This window comes from Chanodichthys erythropterus, chromosome 6 (assembly GCF_024489055.1).
Source record: "Chanodichthys erythropterus isolate Z2021 chromosome 6, ASM2448905v1, whole genome shotgun sequence".
Taxonomy (NCBI): Eukaryota; Metazoa; Chordata; class Actinopteri; order Cypriniformes; family Xenocyprididae; genus Chanodichthys; species Chanodichthys erythropterus.
This window is the reverse complement of record NC_090226.1, coordinates 28,916,363-28,938,871: the sequence shown is the minus strand read 5'-3', so window position 1 is coordinate 28,938,871 and position 22,509 is coordinate 28,916,363. Positions and strand designations below refer to the sequence as shown.

At 40.3% G+C, this 22,509-nt stretch overlaps 2 protein-coding genes across 2 annotated transcripts; one reads left to right on the top strand and one right to left on the bottom strand.

The window, feature by feature from the left end:
• Positions 1-1,600: 1,600 nt before the first annotated feature.
• Positions 1,601-10,921, top strand: slc1a6 (solute carrier family 1 member 6). Its single transcript, XM_067387450.1, has 9 exons — positions 1,601-1,856; positions 2,020-2,157; positions 2,460-2,667; positions 2,740-2,782; positions 2,882-3,195; positions 4,687-4,920; positions 9,266-9,460; positions 9,625-9,759; positions 10,723-10,921. The coding sequence occupies exons 1-9, from the start codon at positions 1,640-1,642 to the stop codon at positions 10,919-10,921; spliced, it is 1,683 nt and encodes a 560-aa protein (XP_067243551.1). The 5' UTR covers positions 1,601-1,639.
• A 4,389-nt stretch (positions 10,922-15,310) lies between these two features.
• Positions 15,311-18,339, bottom strand: ccl44 (chemokine (C-C motif) ligand 44). Its single transcript, XM_067387449.1, has 5 exons — positions 18,243-18,339; positions 17,793-17,876; positions 17,283-17,428; positions 17,136-17,168; positions 15,311-15,370 (listed from the first exon to the last, which is right to left on the bottom strand). The coding sequence occupies exons 1-5, from the start codon at positions 18,301-18,303 to the stop codon at positions 15,311-15,313; spliced, it is 384 nt and encodes a 127-aa protein (XP_067243550.1). The 5' UTR covers positions 18,304-18,339.
• Positions 18,340-22,509: the final 4,170 nt, after the last annotated feature.

The window sequence follows — 22,509 nt, the reverse complement described above, 5'->3', positions numbered from 1 at the left end:
TACAGTGATGCTGGACAGGCCGCCTCCACCTTGCATGCTATGGACATCCTGCAAGTACATCAGGCCAAAGCACTAAAAGAGCTGCAGAAGATAGTCCTGACCTGGTAATCCTAGGATTAATGTAGGAACTGCTCTTGGCGACGACTTCCCCCTATGTGTAATGAAGACTGGTTCATGACAATAGATCTGAAGGACGCATAATTTCAAGTCCTAATTCTACCTTGACACAGACCATTTCTTTAGTTTTCCTTCATGGGTCAGGCATACCAGTACAAGGTCCCTGTCACCTTGCATCTTTACAAAAGTCACAGAGGCAGCTCTTGCCCTGCTAAGGGAAGTGGGTATTCACATTCTTAATTATCTTGACGACTGGCTAATTCTAGCTCACTCTCAAGATCTGTTGTGTGTGCACAGGGACCTGGTGTTCAGACACCTCAGCCTTTTGGGATGTTAGGTCATCTGGGAAAAGAGAAAGCTCTCCTCAGTGCAGAGCCTCTCTTTTCTCAGAATGTGGTTGGACTCTATAGTCACTATGACAGTGTGTCTCATGAGAGAGTACGCTCAGTCCGTGCTGAACTGCCTGAACTCTTTCAGGGGGGAAACAGTGTTTCTACTGAAACAGTTTTAGAGACTCCTGGGGCATATGGCATCTTCGGCAGCAGTAACACCACTAGGGTTGATGCATATGAGACCGCTTCAGCACTGGCTTCAGATTCACCCAAGATGGGCATGGCACCGCAGCACACAGCACGTGGCTATCACACAGATCTTTTGGTGTTCCTTAGAACAATTTCAGGGCATGTTGTTGTTACAACGGACATGCCCAAGACAGGCTGGGGCGCTGTATGCAATGTGGTGTGGGGGACTATGCTGCTTACATGGGGCTTTGAGAAGGTTACAACATGACCTGGTGCACTTGTTATTAGGCACACAGCAGCCTGCCTGTATATGAACCGGCCATCCTCGTAACAGTTCAGCTAATTGTGGTGTTTCTTATAGGGACCCCTAGTGTCATCGCATCGACACAACGTCAAAGTGGGAATGTCTTGGTTACTGTTTTTACCTCCATTCCTTTATGGTGGAGGGAAGGAGATGTTGTGTCCCTCCCGCGACAAAACTGAACTACCACTGAAATGGCCAGGACACTATCTCGGCTCTTCAGCACAAACCTAAATGAGTGGATGTAAGCCACCTCCTTTTATACCTGTGTGTCTGGGGGAGTGGCATGCAAATTCCACTTGACAATTCTCATTGGCCTTTTTTGAAGGATCAGAGGTGTTTGGGGCTCTCAAGTGCAACCCCTAGTGTCAGTGCCTTGACACAATGTCTTGTTCCCTCCATCAGGGAAGAGAGCTTACAATAGTAACTATCCCGGCTTCTCAATCAACTCCCTAACTCCCTAGGTCATGAATCAGTATATCATGTAAATGAATATGGACGATTCCCTGATCAGTGCCCTGACTACTGAACTAGGGGGCTGATTGAGATGCACGCCAAGATTCTCTTTGAGAGATGGTGAACTTTAAATCATGAAACATTGCAAGTAACAAAAAATGAATTTTAGCCTTGACATAATTTTCCTCAATGTTTTGCCACAGTTTCCCATGAAACACTCTTGGACCATGTATTAGAGCTGATTATGAATGAGAAGCCTCCAAACAGCACCAGCCTGTTTCTGAGTGAAGACTCTGAGAAGCCACAGCGTGCTGAGGAGGGGCTCCACCATCTGTGCCGAGTATTACAGAAGCAGATGTCAGGAAGTAGGCGAAAGATGGGCTGCATCACACGAGACAGCGTGAAGATGTTCCTGCGGAGGAACACATTTGTGATCTTCACAGTGGCTGCTGTGGCTTTAGGTAAAGCAGTAAATCAGTTGGCAAAACAACAGGAAAAGCACATGAAGTTGTAATTGTTTTTTGTTAATAGTGGCACTGTTTAGGAAGTGTGAAGTCCAAAAGAGTTTACAGACTAGCTAACTCAAGTTTCACATTAAATTTCTATCTGTTTCACTGTATGTAGGGGTGGTGCTGGGTTTTGCCCTGAGACCTCATAACCTGTCCATCAGGGAGGTGAAGTATTTCTCTTTCCCTGGAGAGCTGCTGATGAGGATGCTTCAAATGCTTGTTCTACCCCTCATTGTCTCCAGCCTTGTCACAGGTATGCCTGAAAAACATAGCATTTATTAATTTAGGTTAATTGTTCATTGTTTATTTGTTTATTCATAATACATTTACTACTGTTAATATATAGGCTACAACTTACACAATTTTATAATATAGACTACTGTTCAAAAGTTTGTGGTCAGAAGGTTTTTTTTAAGAAATGAATAGTTGATCAAAAAGGACAATAAAGACAATTATAATGTTACTAAACAATTCTATTTAAAATAAATGCTGTTGTTTGAACTTCCTATTCATCAAAGAATTGCCTTTGTCTTGGTTCTTCATGTTTTTGTGCAGGAATTTCCTCTTTGGACAGCAAGGCTTCTGGGAAAATGGGAATCCGGGCCATTATCTACTACATGGTGACTACATTTATAGCAGTTTTCATCGGTATTGTCATGGTGATTATTATTAGGCCGGGTAAAGGCAGCAGGGATAGTCCAGTGGCCTCTAGTGGCAGCATTGAGCCAGTGCAGGCTGCTGATGCTTTTCTGGACCTGATAAGGTGGGGAGAAATTTTCGTTTGACTGTTAATTTTTTAGATGTTATGGGATCTGATTTTTTCTTGTTCCTACAGAAATATGTTTCCACCAAATTTAGTTGAAGCCTGCTTTAAACAGGTTTGTAAATTCTCTTCTAATGCATTTCCATAACATTAAAGTGCTTCTACTCATTTGACACAAGTAACAGATATTACTAACCACTCATTTTTCTTGCAGTACAAAACAATATACAAGAAAAATGTGTTGACAAAAAATGTCACCATCATCGTCAATGCGACAGACAACATCAACTCTACAGATCTCAGCCAATTATCCAACTTAAGCACAATCCTGCAGACCATTCAGGAGACAGTGGAAGATGTGGTTCCTGTCTCAGGTTCCTCGAATGGGGTGAACGCCTTGGGGTTGGTGGTCTTCTCCATGTGCTTTGGATTAGTGATTGGAAACATGAAACAGCAGGGCCAGGCTCTCCGGGACTTCTTTGACTGCTTGAATGAAGCCATAATGCGCTTGGTGGCCATCATTATCTGGTTAGTGTCCAATTATGATGTTATGATAATCCAGAGGCCCTGATGACAGTGAGGCAGTCATTTAAGAGTCAATGACATGATGCTATTAATTTATTCAAGAATACATTAAAAATGGAATTCATACATATAATGACTGGAATACACCTCTTCAAAGGTTATATTTTTAATTTCTTTGTTACAGTTTATAAACAGGGGGTCATAAAGTAAAAATGTCAGTGATACTATCTTTATATCACAATGAAAAAGTCACATAAAAAAAATGAAAGTCTTGAAAGAAAATCTTAGGCCTATCAAGTAATTTGGCAGTAGTGGCCAAAAGTGATGTCTGGAGGGGATATTTGTTTTTAATCTCCCTACAAGTTCAATTAAACCATCAAAATATGAGGAAAATATTTCATATTTTTAAAAATATTTAAATATGAGAAAATAACTAAACACTGAACTTGGTTAAGGTATTTATCTGACAAAATTATTTGTCAAAAAAAGAAAAAAAAAAAAGAAAGAAGACACGTAGTGACAGGGCCAGCCCAAAAGGAAGGACCTTGTACTGATATAACCTTTTTATTTTACTCTAAAACCTGCAAAGAAAAACAAAAAGCTTACAGGACAAAAAACATGCATTGACTATATAATCATAATCAGTTATTAATGTTTCTTTGATTATCTTGATTAACTTTGATTATCTACAACCTGTTTTTGCAAGTGTTCATAATTACTTTATATGTCAAAAATTATGTCCGCATAATTTGGCATGTTTCATTGCGTTATCACAAATAAAACAATTGACTCCAAGCTCAACTACGCAATATGCTTATAAAATCTTTAACATATTTGTAATAAGATTTGAATAAAGGGTGAAGATGTCAATTTTACTAGGCCATTCTTCACTTTTGGCCACTGCTGTATATTCAAGGAACATTTCTTGAAATGGTATAGAAGTTTTTTAAAAACCTGAAACATGAATTCAGTTTTCAAAGAACTTTGGTATATAGATTTTTTCCCCCCCACCACAGTTAAGTAAGAATAGGTGGTTAGTAATATCTGTTACTTGTACCAAATGAGTATCTGAAAGGTTGTAAGATTATTATGAGAAATGTAATCTCAATGTAATATGTTAATTTTGAGACAGTACAGATTACTTTTTTATTGTGACTTCTTTCTATTGGTATGTATATGGAGGTAGTAATTAAACACATGATGCAGCTTAACAAACAATAAATTCTTTACTTTACTAAAAGAAAATTAAGAAATTAAGAAAAAAAAAAACTAAACAAAACAAACTGTGGTGGAAATGAGCTTCAAGATACAGTATTTGACATTGGCTCGAGTAGAGAAATTATTGTAACATTGAAATAAAAGTCTTTAAATTCAAGCTATTGTGGTGAAATTTCAATTGAAATACAACATACAAATAAATGCTTTATTTATGGATGCATGTATGCTGAATCCACTATTATTGAATGTCTGTCCCATTTGGCCTCTGTTGAGCAGGTATGCTCCAGTGGGTATCCTCTTCCTGATTGCAGGGAAGATTGTTGAGATGAAAGACCTTGCTCAGGTGGGCGGACAATTAGGGATGTACACGGTATCTGTCATTGTCGGGCTACTCATCCACGGCCTGTTCGTTCTGCCTCTGCTCTTCTTTGTGGTGACCAAGAAGAACCCTTTCACCTTTATCGGTGGGCTGCTACAGGCTCTCATCACAGCTCTAGGCACCTCATCCAGGTAACCACCTTTGTAAATAAAATATTTGCTATATCTATTGGTAGTCAGATGTATCGATTCCAGATCTTATGTATGTCACGTATTATCTGTATATATTTATACACATTTAAACTAAATGTGTAATAATAATTGATAAACTAAAATTGATCATGTGTAATGGATTGAGTGTATAGTAATTACATAAATCATATCAAATATTTATAATAATAACCATTGCTAAAAGCCTGGCAATTCTGTGTTAAACAATCTTTTATTATGTAGTGACCTTTAATTCAGCGCAAGAGAAACTGGGATAGCGCTCCCTTTCTTTCTTTTTTATTTTTTTTTTTTATTTTTGGTGTTTTTGCCTTTTATTATTATAGGACAGTGATTAGACAGGAAGCAAAGTAGGTGAGAGGGGACAGGATCGGGAAAGGACCACGAGCCGGGACTTGAACTCGGGTCACCCGAAGCGCATTGCGCTACATGCTGCCCATGAGGCCATCGGCGCCGACAACATAGTGCTCCCTTTCAGTCGGTTATGTTCGACATTACATCGACGTCACTGTTGTATTGGGATATCACCAGCCCTGTCACCTTTGAGTGTAAACTAAATGAGCCAATGGAGATTGGCATGCAAGATTTGCATCTCGCGCTCCGCCCCACAGCACGGGTATAAATAGGAAGCAGATGCAATGCACATTTGTCTTTCGTTTTGGAGCCGAGCTGTATGTTCCTGTCTCCTGAAAGTACTGTTAAAAGTCGAGCCATCTTCGGGAAGAAACCTCTCTGTGTCCTGTGTTGGTGTGACAGCACTTTAGCGGGATCGAGGCTTCTTTTGGGCACAGAGAGTTGCGTCTTCTAAGAATTAGCTGTTTTTACAGCCTAAAATAATGAGTGCACACCACAGGCTGCACTATTACCTGTGTGTGTGTGTCGTGGCCATTTCCCCTGTGTGCTTCAACATTGTGAGAGAGCAACACTCTTTTTAAAGATGTCATTCCACCTGTGCGTTTCTGGATGCGGTCAATATCTGATCCCAGCTGATGGCCATAGACACTTTCTTACATGTTTGGGCTTGTTACGGTGTTGCAGTGTTATGGTCAAGACTCCATTACCTCCAAGGAGGTGGTCTGTAGCGTTGCACAAGCCTGACCCAGAAATGACCGATATGCTTTTCCATGCTGTAGAGAGAGTTGGGCTCGAGTGGAGGCCTCCACTGTGTCCTGAACCCTTGAGGCTTGGGGCAGCCCATGCTGGTTCTCAGCGTCCTGCCCCAGTACCTTTCTTTCTGGAGGTGCATGAAGAGTTAACTAGATCGTGGAAGGCACCTTTTTTTGCTATAAACCAGTCTGGTTCCTCTTCCCCTCTCACTACTCTTGATGGCAGGGTAGTCAAAGTGTACAAGCAGATTCCTGGTGTGGAGCTGTATTGATGCAGCTGTGTCCTAAGGGCACTTCATGGAGGGGTAATCCCCATCACCCATCCAAGGCTTGTAAGCTCTTGTTCACTCTAAATGGTAAGGCTTACAAAGCCGCTGGACAAGCGGCTTCCGCAATCCACACCATGGCCCTCCTGCAGGTCTACCAGGCTAAGGTGTTGAAGGAGTTACACAAGGACAGTAGTGACCCAGGGCTTCTGCTGTAATTGCACACAGCGGCGGACCTTGCTCTCTTAACAACGAAAGTCACTGTGTGCTCCCTGGGTCAGACGATGTCCACACTTGTGGTCCAGGAGCGCCACCACTTGCTTAACCTGGCGGAGGCTGATAGAAATGCGGTGGAGAACTTCGCCCAACAGTTCTCAGCTGTCCAGAAGCAGACGAAGGTAATTAAACATATTCTGCCCTGATGGCCAGCTGCTGTCTCCACCTCGCCACTCCTGCTCAGCCAAAGCAGCAGTCACCACCCAGGCCACAGCGTGGAGCCAGTCGCAGGCAGGTCACCCAGCCCATCCAGGCAGCTGCCAAACCTGCAGGAAAACATAAGGGGAAGCGGCCCTGAGACGGGCAACCCACAGGTGGAGGACACTGCTCTCCAGGAGATGATGACTGCACCACTCCCTCCCCCAGTGGAGGGCTGGGCGGAGAATCTTGTGTTTCCTTTTGTTTTGGTTCTGCAACTGGCCCCACAGCCAGTGGTCAGCCCACGCGATGGAGATGGTCCCTCTGGCGATAAGAAGACAGGGTTCTACAGCCCCTCATTCATTGTACCCAAGAAAGGCAGTGGGTTACGTCCAATCTTAGACCTGCTTTGGAGGGACAGGCATATCAGTACAAGGTCCTTCTCTTTAGGCTGGCCTTGTCGCTACATGTCTTCACGAAAGTCACAGAGGCAGCCCTTGTTCCCCTAAGAGAACATGATGTTCGCATTCTCAATGACTGGCTCATACTGGCCTAGTCACCAGAGCAGATTTGTGAGCACAAGGACATGGTGCTTCGTCATCTCAGCCTGTTGGGGCTTTGGGTCAACTGGGAAAAGAGCAAACTTTCCCCTGTGCAGAGGATCTCTTTTCTCAGTATGGAGTTGGAGTCAGTAAACCTATCGGCATATCGCATCCACAGCCACAGAAACACAGCTCGGATTGCTTCATATGAGGCCATTATGAACACTGGCTTCACGGCCTAGATGGGCGTTGCCGTTTTGCCAAACCTTCAGCCCGTGGTTGGACCCTGGGTTTCTATGAGCAGGAGTTCCTCTAGAACAAGTGTCCAGGCATGCTGTGGTGTCCATTGGCCCAACCAGACCTGGTTTACAGACTCTGCCCCTCCTTTCTCTAAGGAAGGACCTGTTTTCATAAAAATGGGGCACTCTATGGTACCCACGTCCAGACCTTTGGAATCTCCACATCTGTTCTCTGGACAGGACGTGGAGGACTTAGGTACCACAAGCAGTAATAGACACCATCACTTCAGCTAGAGCCCCCTCAACGAGGCGCCTCTATGCTTTCAAGTGGAACCTATTCATTGAGTGGTGCTCTTCTCACCGGGAAGACCCCTGAAGAATTTTTGTCAGAGCTGTGCTTTTCTTGCTGCAAGATAAGTTGGAGCGAAGACCTCCACCCTCAAATTGTATGTTGCTGCTGCTATTGCTGCACATCACAATGCAGTTGATGGTAAGTCCTTGGGAAAGCATGACCTAGCTGTCAGGTTCCTGAGGGGTGCAAGAAGGTTAAATTCTCCTTGTTCACACCCCATACCCTCTTGGGATTTAACTCTGGTGTTAACAGCACTTCAGAGAGCAACTTTCGAGCCTCTGCTTTCGGTAGACTTAAAAATTCTGTCCATGAAGACAGTTCCTCCAATTGCACTGGCTTCTATCAAGAGGGTAGGGGGCCTGCATGCATTTTCGGTCTCATATTTCCCCTCAGGTTGAAGGCTCACTCTACAAGGAAGTGTTGCTTCTTCCTGGGCATTGGCACAAGGAGCCTTATTGACAGATATATGTAGAGCTGTGGGCTGGGTGACATCCAACACATTTCCTAGGTTTTATAGCATTCGTGTAGAGCCGTTTTCTTCCTGTGTGCTCGCTTCAACCAGCCAGTGACACTGAAGAACCCGCTCATTGTCGGCTTGCTGCACCATCCCCCTCCTTAGGGACCAGATACGTGTGCTAATTGCTCCAGTAGAGTTCCCCGTTTGGTGAACCTTGAAGTTCCTCCATCACCTCTTCTGGTGGTTGGACATAGCGGAGCTTCTGATCCCAGGTCTAGCTCTGGTAATTGCAACCAAGTGCTGCACCCTGAGCTACAGTATTCCCATATGTATATTCTTCCACAGTATGGCTATGTATGGTGCGCCTGTGTCTTTCTCTTGGCAGAGTCCACTCTGCCGTCTCTGCTGGTGTAGTCTCTCCCATAACAAGGCTGGAGCCACCCCCTATTGGCCAGTCCATATGTGTAACCTCCACATGTTACCTCCCTATGGGCATGATGTGGACTCTGTGTTATCCAATAAGTCTTACTGCTTGGGTTATGTGGAACAGCAGTGCCTGACTTCCTCTGTGTAAGCCCTGTTCCATCGTCTGCTCTAAGGTGTGGGAGGAGTAGGAGGCTTACGCAGAGCGCTGGAAGTAGCAGCAACAGTGGCATTTTCCTAGAGATCCCAATACATCGGTGACATTGACGTAAAGACGAACATACATAACCCTTGAGTTATAAATGTAATTTTTTTTATAATAAAATATAAAAAACTGACTTTACAATGTTAATAACTGTGAACACGTGTCCTGACAGTGTGTTAATAGGTTCCATTTACTGGTTTCACTGGTATTTTGCTAACTATACACTCCTGAACAGATGTGAATTGCCACCTTTTGTTTTAACAGCACGTGATTCTATGGCATTATTATTTTCTTTTCTTCCTCAGCTCTGCCACCCTGCCTATTACTTTCCGTTGTCTTGAAGAGAACAACCATGTGGACAAACGAGTGACACGTTTTGTGCTACCAGTTGGAGCCACAATCAACATGGATGGCACAGCTCTGTATGAGGCAGTGGCAGCCATTTTTATTGCCCAGGTCAATGACATGGACCTGAACTTTGGCCAGATCCTGACCATCAGGTTAGTTTTGGCAAGCACAAGTACAGGTACTGAAGGAGTGTTTATCTCTTCTCATTCATTTAGCAAAACAGCTTTACTTTGCCAGTTTTCTCCTTGACTCCTGTGGGCCAATTTCCATAAAACTCAGCTTTTTCCAAATTAAAAAGCTCTCATGTTTCTTTCAGTATTACGGCGACTGCCGCTAGCATTGGAGCAGCAGGCATCCCTCAGGCTGGGCTGGTTACCATGGTGATAGTATTGACATCGGTGGGACTGCCCACAGAGGACATTACACTGATCATCGCAGTGGACTGGTTCCTGTGAGTCTCTCTCAAATGTCACGTTGAAGCATGCGGCTCCAGTAGAGCGCACTCTCTCAAAGGTTATTGATACATAATGCAGAATGCTAATCTGAAGGAGTGTTAGCAATGTTGACACATTCTGCTTTCATATTGTGCTTCCATAATACTACATTTACATTTACATATTAATTTGGCAAACGCTTTTATCCAAAGCAACTAATACTAAACACTGAATTGAAAACATTCAATGTTCCTCTTCAGCGACTGATTCAGGTATTGTCACATAACTAGTCAGGCTTCTGTGCACCAGACATGAATGATTCCTCAAATCATGCAGTTTGTTGAGAAGAGGTGTGATATTACTTTTTTACAGTTGCAAAAAAAAAAAAGGCTAAAAATTGCCATTTGCATTGCATTTCTAGAGTCCAGAGATTCATAGAGACCACATGAAACACTCATCTTTATCACCCTAGAAACCACCTAGGTAACGTCTTGGCAACCATCCACAACACCCTAGTGTATAACATCATGCCAATAACTACCCAGAAAACCATAGCACCTGCATAGCAACACCCTGGCAACCACCCCAATACCCTAACAACATGCAAAAAACACTCAGAATCCCATTTGCATAGCACACGCAATCACCCAAAATACACTAGCTACTGTGTAGCAAGACCAAGGCAACCAACCACAACACCTTAGCAGTAACAGTCAGTACTAAACACTAAGTACAGCAAGTCAACGCCTTTCCAGTCACCCACAACAACATTATGAAAGTCACTCAGAATACTTTAGCATTTGCATTGCAGCACCATAAAGACTAACATGGCTACACGCTAGCAACACCGTGGCAACCGCCTGCAACACTCCAGCATTGTGTTGGCGAGTTTTGCTCAGCAAGCAAAATACAGAAAATTTCAGAAAATACAAAAAGGTGTAAATGTAAATATAATGTAAATATTTTGTGTGGTTCTTCAGGGATCGACTCAGGACCACCACCAACGTGCTGGGAGATTCGTTTGGTGCCGGGATTGTTGAGCATCTGTCACGACAGGAACTTCAGAACCAAGATGTAGAAATCAGCAACTCTGTGATTGAGGAAAATGAAAAGCCATATCAGCTGATCTGTCAAGAGAATGACTCTCTCAAGCATCGTAACAGTGAAACCACCATGTAATAATTCTCATATAGTTATAGTTCACACCTTCAGCACTGTTATATTCTGAAAATCAGAACTTGCAGAATAAAATGTTGGAAAGAAGACAGCCATATGAGTATGTTGAGAATGTAACATGCCAATCCAACGTTTTATCCGTCAGTATTTTCATTTACTTTTTTCATTTACAATTACATCCAAGGCAAAGTAGCACCCAATTAAAATAACACTATGCTAGTTTTATAATGCTGATTTGAGACTGTTAAAAACACGTCTTTGTAATTTGTATAAATATTGTTATAGAGTTGGTTGATGTCATTGAACCAGCATTATTTCCCAATGTCTTTCAGATGTTTGAGCTATATTACCTCATACACACAATGCCAAACTCATAGATATAGAGACAAAGGGAACCTTTTTGAGTTACTTTGATGTTCTTATTGTGTTTTTGTTATCTAACATATCATTGAGGTCATTTTTGTAGATGTTTATATGATATTGTAATCAGTTATTTATGTAATTTACCCCCGGTTTCACAGACAAGGCTTTAGCTAGTCCTAGACTAAAATGCATGTTTGAGCTGTTTTAACTGAAAGCAACTCGTACTGACAAATCTTAAAGTATGTCACTGCCAAGATGCATACCAGTAATGTTTTTTTTTTCTAGGGTACGTTTATAAAAGCTACTTAAATATCCTATTGCCTAATCCTGGTTTAGGCTAAGCCCTGTCTGTGAAACCAGGCCGTAATGTTTCTTTGATGGATTTAGCTTTTGCTTTACTCACTGTTACGTGATGGACTGTGTGAAGTATATAATTCCCCCATTAAGAGTGGCTTTTAGTAACATTATTTGTTTTGAATCAATCCTTGATAGCACATATCAGCAGGTGAATGATTTTTGTTTTGTGGTGGAATATGGCTGTTATTCTAGGATTATTTAGTGTTTTCTGGTTCTCCAGCAAGTTTGTATTGTGAAGTGACAGTTGTTTTATTTATATTTGAAGCCTGCTTTATAAATATGCCCAGATTGTGCAGCCCATATTGCAGCTGTGTCTGTGTGAAATACTTGAATTTACCACAGTCCCCAAACAGTTTACTCTCACACAAGAGTTCATTCACTTCACAATCATCTCTGGGTTTTGATAAACAGTATATACTTTTAATAGAGATTATCTTTAAATGCAAACTACAGTATGTGAAAATGGTGTTATGTTGTTTAATATTTCTTATGGTATTTATATAACCATAAATGCTACGATTTTGTTTGTTGTATTTATTAATTTATTTTGAGTTTGCTTTTTTGAGGTAACGGTATAGTGTGGGCACATTTTTGGTTTGAGTTATTTGGTATTATGGATTCTGGAATGTGTTAAGATGAATAAATGTCTCAGGAATAAAAATTTTCATTTTACAGTGTTTGTCTTGTCACAACAAACCACAGCACACAGTTCCCCACTGTTAGCAAATGCCAGTAAATGACATTCACAAAACAGCATCCTCTAGTGGTGTGTAGTGGTAGGATTCAGTCATTTTGAAAACTACTGGCACATATACACCGATCAGGCATAACATTATGAACACTGACAGGTTAAGTAAATAAAACTGATTATCTCTTCATCACGGCACCTGCTAGTGGGTGGTTATATTAAGCAGCATGTGAACATTTTGTCCTCAAAGTTGATTTGTTAGAAGCAGGAAAAATGGTCAAGCGTAATGATTTGAACGAGTTTGACAAGGGCCAAATTGTGATGGCTAGATGACTGGGTCAGAACATCTCCAAAACTGCAGCTCTTGTGGGATGTTCCCGGTCTGCAGTGGTCAGTATCTATCAAAAGTGCTCCAAGGAAGGAACAGTGGTGAGCCGGCGACAGGGTCATGGGCGGCCGAGGCTCATTGATGCAGGTGGGGAGCGAAGGCTGGCCCGTGTGGTCCGATCCAACAGACGAGCTCCTGTAGCTCAAATTGCTCAAGAAGTTAATGCTGGTTCTGATAGAAAGGTGTCAGAATACACAGAGCATCACAGTTTGTTGTGTATGGCCAGTCAGGGAGCCCATGCTGACCCCTGTCCACCGCTGAAAGCACCAACAGTGAGCATGTGAGCATCAGAACTGGACCACAGAGCAATGGAAGAAGGTGGCCTGGTCTGATGAATCAAGTTTTCTTTTACATCACTTGGATGGACGGGTGCATGTGCGTCGCTTACTTGGGGAACACATGGCACCAGGATGCACTAAAGGAAGAAGGAGAGCTGGAGGAAGCAGTGTGATGCTTTGGGCAATGTTCTGCTGGGAAACCTGCTATCCATGTGGATGTTAATGTGACATGTACCACCTACCTAAGCATTGTTACAGACCATGTACACTCTTTCATGGAAACGGTATTCCCTTGTGGCTGTTTCTCTTTCAGCAGGATAATGCTCCTGCCACAAAGCAAAAATGGTTCAGGAATGGTTTGAGGAGCACAACAACAAGTTTGAGGTGCTGACTTAACCTCCAAATTCCCCAGATCTCAATCCAATCGAGCATCTGTGGGATGTGCTGAACAAACAAGTCCGATCCATGGAGGCTCCACCTCACAACTTACAGGACTTAAAGGATCTGCTGCTAACATCTTGGTGCAGATACCACAGCACACCTTCAGGGGTCTAGTGGAGTCCATGCCTCGACAGGTCAGGGCTGTTTTGGCAGCAAAAGGGACCAACACAATATGAGGAAGGTGGACATAATGTTAAGCCTAATCAGTGTATATCATGCTAATAGAAATGAACAAATAGTCACTTTGAGAACAGGTGTCTTTTTATAGAGTCTGAGAATGATGATGATGTGTGACTTCTGCACTTCCTTGGTCTTTGTAACATCATTTGTTTTCTTCTTTTGAAATATCCAAAAACCACTAGAACTATGTTATTTTGTTGACTTGTGTACTTAGGTTATCCCAAATGTTTCCAATAATGTTTAAATCGAGAGAAATACGCTATTTTAATGAGTGTAACGGGCCGTGTCATTGTGTTGCCTGTCAGTGATGTAATATCTGCATTACCCTCGATTTCCGGTTTTACTTCCATAGAAACTATGTAAACGTTAAAGAAGCTTTAATAAAATGTGTTTTATTAGACAGGTGAGCCTAATAATAGTCTTATTGTTTAAATCTTGTTTTCTTGATTTACCACAAGAAACATGTTTGTATCCAAAATGTAAATCAGACAACAATATTTTGTCAAGCAGCTAACATAACATAATCAGAAAGAGCTTTATTTGTAGTAACAGTAATATGACATTTTCTCCACCATACAATGTTTTAAAATGAATTGCATACTATTATAAACCAACTGCACACCATTTAGAAACTCAAGCTATCCAGCTTTTATTAATATATTCTAATATCGATGTAACTTACTGCAATGTACAACAAATGTGTGTCATACTAGCCACCGAACAAACGCAGAGAGTAACATTATAACATAACTTTCAACACTAAAATGTTTTTGTAAGATTTTTTTTTAACGAATTTTTAGTATGATTGTTTTGACCAAGTAAAACAGCTGTTTCATTAGAATGAAATAAAATAATTTTAAAAAAGTTCAAATTTAGGAAAGAAGGAGAATGTTAAATGTAACTTTAATTGTAATTTTAACCGTAAAATATGCATAAACAACAAAGCAAAAGGAGCGCCAGTGGCTGAGTGTGGCATATAAGCCTAAAAACAGCAAGGTAAAATGTCCCAGGCTCTTGATCGCACCTGCTTTAAACCACAATAACGTTAATAAAAGTTTATACATTAGCTCATCCACAAACATGATTTCCCATCGGATTGCTTTCCATCAACTCCCATGATTCCACACCTTAATTATTGTTTTGAATAAGCGACCTCTAGGGGATAATCTTACATAATGTGCCTTTAAAAAACACAAGTATTTATATTTTTATTTTCAAATAAGTTGTTGATACTATAATCCATCCATTCATTTTCCAAAATTCTTGTCCTATGTAAGGTCACAAGGATGCTGGAGCCTATCCCAGCATCTCAGGCCATGCAGTGATTATAGTGTAATATCTTTTTTATATCAAAATTAGGTTTGGAAATGTATAAAAGTGTAGATTTTCATGAAGAACAAAGACATCCAAAAGGCAAAAATGGTGCAGACCTACAAGTCTAAAATTTTAGAGAGAATTTGACTGAAGTAATATAAGATCATCTAATATCATCTTAAAATAAACTGGGTACTCAAACCTTTTGTGAAATATACATTTAATTTTTCATATAAATCATCCACTGGGAGAGGGGGGAAAGTCTGTTACAATAAAAACAAAATGATTTTCAATATTTTTCTTTTATTTTTATATATAAAAATCAGTTGTGTTTAACATACACAAGAGATTCTGTAATTGCACTATAAATTGTTTGAGAACAGTCATACCAGCTTACTGGACTCTATAGAAGAGCTTGTATAAGTTATAGAGACTATACATAGCTGCAGAGATTATAAACAACCTTAAACAAGTCTCAGAGAAGAATACTTTGGCATATAGATTAACAGTCATTTGAGAGGACATCTAAATATCACAATATATCTGGATAACATACTGTTTGGTAGTGAATCTACATATATTTGTGTAGTGAGTCTACATATATTTCCTTATACATATATAAGAAAACAGCGACACACGAGAAGGCTGGAGTTTCATCAATCACCTGTCTTCCCTCAAATTTCACTTGGTCTGAAAAAAACAAACAAAAACAAAACAACAACAACTCTGATTACTTTAATTTTCACAGAGATTGCCAAGGTAAGTATCGTCAAAGTGAAGACTAAAAAAAAGTTAGTTACCTACTGAAATATTTAAATATTTCAGTAGTGCCATATATTTGAGGTTTATTGCAAAGTATATGAAATATATGTTGATTGAAAGTGTAGGTAGACTTGATTAAGTCACATTTTAGTAGAAAATCTGCCATTATTAGAGATTTTATTATTTTAACAGTATTGTTTCTGCCACTGAATAAAAAATAAAAAAGGTAACTGCGACTTTTTATCTCACAATTCTGACTTTTATTGTGAGATATAAACTCACAATTCTGATTTTTTTGGTAATATTTTACTATGGGGAACACATATTCACTGTTAATTATGACTTTTCCCTCAATAAATCCCTAATTTAGCTTATTAAATAGTTAGTAAGGTAGTTGTTAAGTTTAGTTATTGGGTAGGATTAAGAATGTAGAATAAGGCATTAAAATTTGCTTAATAAGTACAAATAAACAGCCAATATTTTAGTAATATGCATGCTAATAAGCAACTAGTTAAAAGACCCTAAAATAAAGAGTTACTACTTTGTTTTTCTCTTAACTGCGAGTTTATATCTTTATATATTGCAAGTTATAAAGTTAGACTTTTCTCCTCAGAACTGGACTTTATAACTTGCAATTGTGAGTTTATACCTTCGCAATTCTGAGAAAAGTCGTCAGAATTGCAAGATATAATCTTGCAATTGACCCTTCGCTGGGAGTTTGATTGACAGGCAATCTAACCAATCATAATGCCGAATCCGCCATTTTGTCTGACAAAGCAGTCGGGGAGTTAGTAGATTAACATTGGTGGACTTCAACTTGAAAACTGATATGTACTGACATCCTTCAGTGGTTGAAATGTGGTTAATTCATGTTTATTTGATGATATTAACTTGTAAGAAGAGATGATATAGCAACAGTAACTAAAGGGGGTGGGTCTTTGTGAACGGTCAATTGCAAGTTATATGCGAGTTTATCACATAACATCTCATTGCATGTTTAATCTCTCAATTCTGAAAAAAAAGTGAGAATTGAAAGAAAAAGTCGCAAATATTTTTTTTTTTTTTTTATTTCATGGCGAAAACAAGCTTCCATAAAATATACATATACACATAAAATAAATATCTATTTTATGTATATGTGATATTTACATAAAATATTATATATACATAATTGGTGGATTTCTCTTCAGGATTATAGTTAGTGTAGTTCTTTACAGGGAATTTACCAGTTAAATGCAGTTTTGTTTCAGATAAAGCTGAAATCACACTGACTTGTGGCTTCTACAGAATCATGTACCATCTCTTAACCCCTGTGCTCATGGTAGGTCCATCGTGAAAGGTTGATATCAAAAATCAGTGTATCAATGGAAAAAATGAATGGGAGTCTTACTTCCAGAACCCTACTTTTGCACTGTATTGAAATGGCGTGCTGCAGATCTTGTTTACCTTGTTCATCTTTTGGGAGTTAACAACATCGACCTGTCAACAAAGAGAAAACGATACTTAAAGACACTCAATTTCTGGACCACAGAGCATAAGTTTTATTCGGACAGCGATACTGCCGTTACTCTCTTTAATCCATGGAGATCTTACCTCCGACATAACGGGCAGATTCATATGCCGATGTGGCCACATGGTCCTGTGGGCTTTGGCTGCCGTCCTCTGGTTCAGTTTCCGTAGTAACCTCTTCACCTTCCTGTCTCTTGGATCAGCGCACTTCACCGCCTTTTTGGTGTACAGTCTGTTGTGATTCAAACAATCGAGAACATGAGCGCCAAGATTTCAAGAGCTCCCTCCAAAACCTCTCTCTTTACATACAGCAAATCCCAAATCTCTTAATCTGCTACGCTTCAAGTCAGCGCAGGCCAAATTGGCCCCGGTGAAGAAACAGTTTGGGCATTGTCCACCAAGCCTGAGTGCATTCTTTTGCTCTACTTGCCTGACAATTACTGCTCTCAGTAATAAAAATCTGACCTGCTTAGACGGCAATGCCTGTGAGCTTTAATAGGGCATATTTTCCATGTCTGTGATTGTTCCAGGATGCCTGGAATACTTGCATGATGGCTCTTATGCTGCAATCCGGCCCCTCCGTCTGCCTCTCATAGCTCAGGACATCTTTGGTCCGGACTTTGCCTTGAGAGTACTGCATGCAGCACTGAACATCTCGCTGCATTTGCACACCCTTCCCTGGCATAGAGAGAAGTCACAAACCAGCAGCAGAATTCAACAAAGATTCACACCCATCGACAAGTATCATAACTGATGAAATTATGCATAGAAACTGGCATGTTCAACAGTTTGCAGAGGAAATTGCATGTCATAATCAGATTTGGACTCCTTTTCGTCCTTTTTGGAGCTTCCTGTGGCAGGCACAGCCTCCCATCATGCTTTAACACACCTCATATTCTCAGACATGCGTGAAACTCCAGCATCCGAAGCTTCTGAACCAGTCTGGCTATCATAGCATTATGCCTCTTTCCCTCCCACAGAGATCTGGTCCCAACCGCCCCATTCCGACATCACAATCAGATGCGAGGGAGAGTTTCACCTTACCTTCCAGGCAGCCGAAGAGGACGGCCGAGAGGAAGAGGATGGAGACAGTCTGCAGGAACATGGTGGAACCTCAGAGGGATTTTTTCCTCCGTTCTGTCTGCTGTCCTCTTGTGCTGTTTTTATTTCTCTCCTCTCTCCCTCCCTTCCCCTATTTTTTCTCTCACGCGCTAACACACCCACAATCTCCCTCGCTCCCCCCCTCGTGTGCTGTTTTCACAGTCGTAGCATCTCCCCTCACTGTTGAGAAAAGCACAACTCTCTTCAATTAACACATTGAGCTGTGCGAGCGATGGTGCGATGCGTGGCATAATTACTGTAGTTCTGAACCCATCATCCTTGTTTGCTTGAGAATTTACAACTGAAAACCTCTCGTAATAAATCAGTACAAAATTCTTCCAAACATTTGAAGAAACAAGATTAAAAACAGCAGTCTGCAATGAAATATGGGCCTGAAGTTGAATGCTGAAGGAAAGGAAACATCTTACATTAAACTGCCCAACTTTCTTTTTTTTTTTTTGGTAAACTTATGATATATTGCAGTCAAAAATGTTGGCGTTGGATAAAATGCAGTCCTGGGGTCTGCAGGGAGGAGAGTGAGAAAACATTTGAATGAACAAAACATCAGGAATCAATATGGAAACTCATGTGCAGACATTTAGAGCCTGTCCTCATGTCAAGTTCTTGTGGAGAAACTGTTTTGGGACTTTATGGTTTTGGCATACCTGGGATCATTAGATCGAAAATATGCCATCTGCGCGTCCAAGGTGGTTGTGGAAGGCATGCGAAAACATACCCTGCCCATGACCTCACTGAGTCCATGGGCCAGTCGTCTTTCCCGCATATCTCTTTAGCAATTAAGGTATCGCTGTACAGCATGCCGAACAAAACATGCCAGCCGCGGCTCAAAGAAACCTCTGTTCATTTTGAAGAACAGCTTAATGGACCGTTGACAATAAACACAGCTTTTACATTAAAAAAATGGCATCAGCTGCTTGATTATCTGGGAAAACAAAACAAACAAAATTGTTTGTTTTATTTATTGGAGTACTCCTAATGGAAAAAAAATTGAGGATAGTCACTGAGAGGTGGCAAGTTTGAACCCAATGCCCATTGTGACTTGAGCCAGACATTTGAGCCTGATTAGCAGTCCTTGTCAGTTAACATGAAAGTTGAATTAAAGTTTAAGTTAAACCAACTGAATCATCCCCGGTTATGGATTGGTAAAAATGAACGATTCTATAAATGACTTAACATGTCAAAGTACATTTATACATGTTCAAAATCAAATGTAAGTGGTCTTTGCTAATGCCTATGCCGTGTATTTCAGCATGCTTCTATGTGGATACTAAGAAGTGTAGAAGTGTTAATCGTAGAAGTGATAGCACATAATTTCTCAAAAGTGGTACAATTTGAACTTTAGTGCAGCTTTTGGATTTAGTGATCAGTCTATGTGCAACAAGAGAAGCGATGTAAGTCTTCACTGCTTTACTAGTGATAAGAGGAGAATGGGAAGTTGTGAAGAATGTGGGCGAATAAAACTTCCTAAAGATCTTTGTTCTCTTCACTTTAGACCTGATGCCTTTGAGGCATTTAGTAGACCACAGCTACTGAAAGAGCTTACAGTTGGCGATGGATATAAGTGTATGCTTTAACCAAATGCCGTACCTGTAGTGGAGCCTGACAAGGCAGCCTATCGACACATCTCGATTGAGACAGACTGCCTCAAAGCTTGTGTGCGCTGTCATCACATAAAATATAGCATCTTCTCAGCACGTTTAACTGTCAGTCATACAACAGTAGATCAAATAGCCACAGAGACATTGCACATCTTCGATGTTTTAATTCTCACTAATTTTGCGCTCTGGCTCAAATCAAAAAGGCTGATTGTGTTTTAAAAAAACCCCACAGGTATTAAGACTTGTATGCATTACTAGATTACCATTGCACCAAAACATACAGATGAAAAATTATCAAAGGCATCAGGGCTAAATTGGAGAGAACAAAGACGTGGTTCTTTAGAAAGTTTTATTTGTCCACTTTCTTCACAACTTCCCATTCTTTTTTCCTCTTATCGCTAGTAAAGCAGTGAAGACGTACAATACATCTCTTCTGTTGTTGCCCATCGACTGAAAATGAAATCCAAAAGCATCGTATATTGTAATCCGAGCAGTGTTGTGGTAAAAATAGCAACAGGGCAGCATCAGTAGCTCACCGAGTGCCACCATTTGACGTCATCGACGTAGAACGCACTGTGCAGCTAAACAAAATGTAATGGATGTTTTAAATAACATAAATTCATGGGTTTTCTACTACATATTTCAACAAGAGACATCATTTACGTTATATTAAGCCATACAAGTCTTAATACCATTGGTTCCCTTTCAAGTGTTAGTTGACCCAAAAATGAAAATTCTGTCATTAATTACTCACCCTCATGTCGCTCCACACCCATAAGACCTTCGTTCATCTTCAGAACACAAGTGAAGATATTTTTAATGAAATCTGAAAGCTTCCTGTCCCTCCATATAGATAGATTCGATGTAACTACCACTTTCGAGGTCCAGAAAGGTAGGAAAGACACCATTAAAGTACTCAATGTGACTCCAGTGGTTTAACCTCAATTTTATGAAGCAACACAAGTGCTTTGTTTGCACAAAACCACATAATTTATCACTTTATTTACGAAAATATTGATCACGACACATGCATTTTATGTTCATGCGGGAGCTGACATTGTTGCGTGAACACTCTTTGGATTATGTTTTTGCACAAACAAAACACTCAGGTCACTTCGTAAAACTGAGAATAAACCACTGGAGTCACATGTTGTACTTTAATGATGTTTTTTCTGGACCTTAAAAGTGGTAGTTGCGTTGGATCTCTATAGAGGGACAGAAACCTCTCGGATTTTATTAAAAATATCTTCACTTGTGTTCTAAAGATAAACTTACGGGTGTGGAACAACACAAGAGTGAGTAATTAATGACAGAATTTTCCTTTTTGGGTGAACTAACCCTTTAAGCATCTTCTGTTAACTTGTCATTGAAGCATGTTCAATAGCACATCCACACAAAGACAACTATGCAAAGAATTCTCAGCATGCATACTAGAGTTCTTCAGTTCTTAAATTGCCCATGTAATGACTCACATTATTTGCGTGCCTTCATCAAAAATTAATTAACTTTATGTCCTGGATCAAAACATAAAGCCAACTTAACTAACGTAAAATATTGGTTTTCAATTTTTTGGCAATGTTTTTATTTCTGCTGGATCTACAGCATCTCTCACACTGCGAGACCAGTAGGACTATCCATTCAAGGCAGACTGTTTTCCCCTGGAGACATGCTTTAGTTAAATCTCAGGAAAGACACATGCTATGCGGAGATGATCATGCACATTCTGCTCAGCTCCTCCTGAACTGGTGATCATAAAAATCTTTGGATTAGTTGCCATGTAAACTTTTGTCTTTAAGCTCCGTGCCTGAAGACAAAGTCCCATATATTAAGAGAGAAACAGTGATGCCTATCTCATCCTGGATATTGAGGTAGACTGGTAGTCTGATTATGCAGATGACACACTGCTCATAGTCCTTTCACTGACCTTCTGATGAACAATAAAACTGGAAAGCGCTTGTGAAAAATCACAAACTTCAATCAGAATTGATTTTACAACTATCGGAAGCACAGCCCGATAAGAAACAATTGTTTCAAAAGGCAGTTGTGGACAGCTGTGGACTTTTCTTCTTTCTCAATGGTCTGTCCACAAGACTGTAGGGCATTTGTCATTTTAGGTTTCCAAAGGTTGCTGACGAACACCAACTTTGCACCCTTGATGAGTGCATCCCACGATCCCTGAGGCGAGTGGACTCCTCAAAACAGCGAAACTCTTGAAACCAGTAGTTTTTGCAGTAAGAAAAGGCCTTTGAAAACTTTCAAGGAAAAAATGATCACTGTCAAAATTTGCACCATATCAAAAAACACCATTTCAGGTACTTAGTAACCAGCGAACAAGATGTTCATGAGCACTACAGCATTTTCTGATATATTGTCTGCCTGTGAATTAATCGGTACCAATTAATTTTGGACTGTCATAAATTCTATAATATCTTAAGTCTACATGCATTTTCTACCAATTTCTTAGGTATTTTTTTATACAATTAATCACAGAGAAGCCATAATTTGTGTTCGTCCATTTCTAGTAATACGATCGATTTCAGATTTATGGCATATATGTAGTTATATTTGAAAGGATTATTGCAGCTTCCATA